Source organism: Carassius gibelio, chromosome B10 (genome assembly GCF_023724105.1).
Source record: "Carassius gibelio isolate Cgi1373 ecotype wild population from Czech Republic chromosome B10, carGib1.2-hapl.c, whole genome shotgun sequence".
Lineage (NCBI taxonomy): Eukaryota > Metazoa > Chordata > Actinopteri > Cypriniformes > Cyprinidae > Carassius > Carassius gibelio.
In genome coordinates this window covers 20,861,652-20,866,727 of record NC_068405.1, presented here as the reverse complement: position 1 = coordinate 20,866,727, position 5,076 = coordinate 20,861,652, and the positions used below count along the sequence as shown (strand labels likewise).

At 35.4% G+C, this 5,076-nt stretch overlaps 1 protein-coding gene across 1 annotated transcript in view; it reads left to right on the top strand.

The window, feature by feature from the left end:
* Positions 1–732: 732 nt before the first annotated feature.
* LOC127966897 (calcium-binding protein 1) overlaps positions 733–5,076 on the top strand; it is a 28,791-nt gene continuing 24,447 nt past the window's right edge. Inside the window, exon 1 of the mRNA XM_052568239.1 lies at positions 733–1,519. Coding sequence (XP_052424199.1) covers positions 989–1,519 — 531 coding nt within the window. The 5' untranslated portion in view covers positions 733–988. The remainder of the gene's footprint in view (positions 1,520–5,076) is intronic.

Genomic DNA, 5,076 nt, shown 5'->3' with positions numbered 1-5,076 from the left:
ATTCATTAGCAGCAGACTGAACACATTTTTAGTGTAATTTCAGATATTTATAAATGAAAAATAGTACTGTTAAACGATTAATTGCATACAAAATTCATATAATATATAACATATATATATATATATATATATATATATATATATATATATATATATATATATATATATATGTATATATATGTATATATAAAACGTATATGAATATAAATACATAATAAATATACACAATACGCACACATATATTATGTAACCAAAAACGTTTATTCTTATTAATCATTTGACATCACTAGTTAAAACAAGATTGTCACTTTTGACTGTTTTTTGATCTGTATGTTTGTATATTAGGCCTACTAGAGCAATTCATAATTTTTTTACTGAAAAGCCATAATTATTTATTTTTCGACAATATATTGACATATCGAAAACGGACCTACTTTGGCCCTACTCAATGTCTGCTATTTGGCATGTTGTCACGAGGTCGTTTTTTGTTTTAATTTAGCAAATGTTAAAAAAAAAAAAACCTGTAGCCAACGCTTTAAACTATGGAACTACCTGTAAAGGTTGGATACTGATAGAACATTCTAATCATTTGTTGTCAATGTCTTTTTCCCGTCACTGTATTGCGTTCACCTGTGCACGTTACACCGTTATTAATATTTTGACATCATTTTATTCTTCAGTGGTTTCTCGAGGCAGTTTGACGTAAATTTCATCCTGAGAGAGGAGGGAGAGAGAGATGAACAAGAGAGAGAGAGATTCACTTGTTAATGCTGAATTTTGGTGGCAGCGCGCGCTCAGTGGGGTCACGAGGGACCGAACAAACTCCGCGCGAGCGACCTGTGCGATGCTCTCGCGCTCTATAAAGTCCTTCACTCGGCGTCCACCGGAGAGATTCCCACCTGCCCAACGACACGTTTAAATATTACGATATTTTTTAAAGATACCTGACTCGACTCTCAAAACTTCACGAGTCTTTTGGGGGGTCAAAATGAGCTCCTCGTTTCCAAAAAGCGAATCCACCACATCCCTGATCAGAACCAACCGGAGAGTCCGCGGGGACCCCGCGAGCCACCGCAACGGTCACCGGCACACGGGAGGCGGCGGCGGAGACTCGTGCTGGACCGAAGAGTGCGATGCCACAGCCAGGAGACCCCTGTGCCAACCGAAACACGGACGAAAAGCGGAGAAGGTCCAGAATCCCGGCGGTCAGGATGGATATTATCAAGAGGATGGACCGGAACACCGCAAACCGTCACGGCACCACCACACCACTGACCCTCCGGTCCAACTCCACGGGAATCCTCACTCCAACCGAACGCCTTCGCCGACTTCATCCCTCTCCAAGCGCTCGGAGGAAGCCGCGCTGTTCTTTGAAACGAAGGACAAGCGTCAAAGCCTCACCTCCAATCCACCTCCAGCGCTTCAGCCCAGTAGCACCCGCGCCCCCGGGAGCGCGAGCGCGTACAGCGGCGCGCAGGATGCAGACCTCCATCCCATAGTCAAATCAGTCTTTGGACAGGTAGGGTGACTACTGTGCTATGCTACTAAGTCGTTTAGCTGGTTCTTGTATCTAAAGTGACTTGTTGTACATTTTTTGAAGTACACTAATGACGCATATATCTACTCAATGGCAACAGATCACAATCAGTACTTGATTGAGCGAGATTCATTACTAATTACTGAATAATTAAATTTTTTTAATTGTTCTATATCTAAAGTGGTACATAAGTACATATATAAAGTTTGGCCCATGGACCAAGACATGGTCAAGTTTTGACCAAGACAAGACAAGACAATACAATATCGCTTCAGATTTTCATCATTTTAATCACCTTAATAGCCTTTGTAATAGTTCAAGATAAATAGTGTGACAAAGTATTATTATTATAAAAATGTAAAAATTAAATAACAAAAATATTAAACTATAACATAATATTTTATAAAAGTATAAAAAACGAAAATATTATTAAAACAATTAGATTTATAAAAATACATATATATATATATATATATATATATGGTTAATTAAAAATCGTTTTTGCTGATGGATAACTTAAAAATAGTTTTAGCTATTTTGTTTTCACTGCAGTAGGGTAACAATCAGCTAATCAACTGTGAATCAACATCACAATAATTTTCTAAACATGACAACAACAAATTGGCAAATTGTCACACCATAAATATTATTTATGCCTCAATGCATGCTGGGAAGACAGTAACTGAACCATTGGATTCACTCAATAATTTCTTTATGAGGAATTGATCAGACAGAATGATTATACTCTTAGTAAGAGAGTGTAGATATTATTCCAAACATGTTTATATTAAGTTAACACTGGCCACAAAATATATTATTCTTGATAATAAAACAAAAAAATAAATAAATGAAACTGAACAGGTGGTCAGTGGAGAATAAAAAAAAAATCCAGAGACCAATTTAAAAGTGCGTAAAAGTCTTCTGCCTTTCCAGCTTTAGAAGTTGGATTTGTCTTAGACAGTTAGGGTTCTACAAAGGCAATCAAAAAATCATAAGTTTTGAGTCACTTCAGATATAAGTTTCCACTAAAAGACTAATGATTAGTGAATGTTCTCACTTTAATGCTGTCCTAAATGATGGTTATGACACTTAAGTATGCATCACAGTGCCTTATAGTAAACATTTTGAATGATGTGTAATTGGAGAGCATGTGTCTTCGGGGATATGATCTCTCTATGATCAGATAATGATGATAAAACTGAATTATGCATGAGGATTTGAAAACTAAAGTGAAACAAAAGTCTCAAAGATGTGCCAGGTTGAGGCCAGAGTTCACAGACAAAACCAACCAAGCCTGCTGAGTCTGACCCTGTCACATCTGATGTCACAGCAATGATAAATGAATGATGGATAACTCTATGTATATCATATAGTTAAATAAGAGGAGCTGCAAAAAAAAAAAAACTCTCATACAGTGCAACATAATGAAAAAGCAGTCCATTGGGCCATATTTCAACATAGTGTGTTACACCTTTATCACCTATAACATGGTCATGCACCATCATTCTCTTCTTCACTGTATTTTGATGCCACTTTGCACTTGCTGCTTTCTTTCTCTGAAGGACACTAACTAACCATCCTACTAATGTGCCACAGAAATAACAACTCCAAATTCAGGTTAAAGCTTCAACAGGTCAAAGACACAGAAAGGCACACATTTATCTATAATGAGGACACACCATAGACTTAAATTATTTTTATATAAAGTTAATTATATTTACAACAAACTAAATCTAACCCAACCTTAACCCATACCTATAAGAATACCTTTAGCATTTTTACAAATGCAAATAACCAAATTAATACAGCAACTTGTTTGTCTTTGTAATCTGTATTTAATACAGAACCACTAATGGGACATAGTGATGGTAAAAAAAAGAGATAGGAAAAAAAAAATGAGATAAAAAGAATAGAGATTAAATAGTATTTCAATGCTATTGTGTTCGCTTGCAAAAATATTATGTTCTCTGAAGAAACTTTGCATTTGCTCACAAATCATCTATGTGGTCTCGCAAAATGTATGCTTCCCCAAAAACATTTGCATTCTCTCCTAAAAAAAAAGAAAAAAAAATTGCTTCTCCCCAAAGTCTTTGCATTTACTCACAAAAGGTTTTGTGTTGGAAATAACATATGTCTCACTGCTATTGCAAATGCAATAATTTTGTGAGAGACCGCAAATATATTGCAAGTGAACGCAGAGTTTCTCAAAGGAATGCTATAGTTTTGTAAGAGAATTCAAAAGCATTGAAATTTTCTCCATCTTATCGCCCCTTTAGGGCCTTTGTATGAAGTAATAAATAGTATTAAAATAATAATTAAAGTAATTAATTACAATAATTTAAAGAAAAGTTGTAGTTTGCATTTTTTTTTTTGTATTTGTATTTTTATTGTGTCTGTATGTTTTCTTTATTATTTTTTCCCGTGATGGGAGTCTATGGCAGCCTTATGAACGGATCCTAGGAAAACTTTGAAAATGGGCACATTTAGTGATGGCCATGAACAGTGATCTGACAAACTCTATAGCACCACCACTAATTCAAAAAATCAACATTAAAATGATAGTAACTCCTGAACCCCTAATTCTAGAATTTGTTTTACTTTGTATACCTGATTACTCTCCTCATGCTGATCACATTCAATAGCTTACATTAAGACTCCACCTGCAGTAGCTGCCAACATTTTTTCACTACTACTCCTTTAAAGGCACAATATGTATGATTTTTTTTAAATTAAAATCCAGAGAAATAATAAATTTGAAGCAATTTCCAGTGTAATAAACAAGAAACAAGATATTTTCAGGTGCTGCATAATATCACCGAGCCTGCTGCACCCATGGTACGGCAGAAAAGTTCCTTGATTATTACGCTGGAATGAGAGTATAGTTCCCAGCCATATCAGTCTAGAAAATCGTGACGTTGGTCCGTTGGTCTTTGTACATGATGTAACTACAGAAGAGTCAAGTTTTGAATAGGAAAAATATAGAAACTCTTTGGTCATTTTTGATCGAAATGCTAACGGTCTAATCGGATTCAATAATCTATGCTAAGCTAAGCTAAAAGTGCTACTGCTAGACCCAGAGATCAGTAAAACTCAACAGTTTAACTCTAGGGGAGTTGGAAAATGAGTGGAGTGTTGCTTTAATAATATTTCATTTTCTGGGTTATGCCAATTCTGATGAGGTCTCATTTGTCATTTTCCATTAACGTGCCTGTCAGCCATATTGAAGTAAATGAAAAACAGTTTTTTTGCTACTTCTCCTACAAATTTTGTCCAATTTTATCTAAAATCTGATCATATGATCAGCCGCAAAGAAATGGCTGGACAGAATTATGATATTTTTTACTATTCCCAAGAAATACCTCTCAGAAGTTGACCATGCCTGTCTCATGCTAATAACTTACCAAGCTGTTTAATTTGACTCTTTAACTATCCACCATAAGCTGTGTTACCATTAACTTGACTTTGCATGTTACTCTGGTTAAAATGCTAAAAATCTTTATTGGGGAGCTCATTCACACATTCTAAACCATATTTACTGT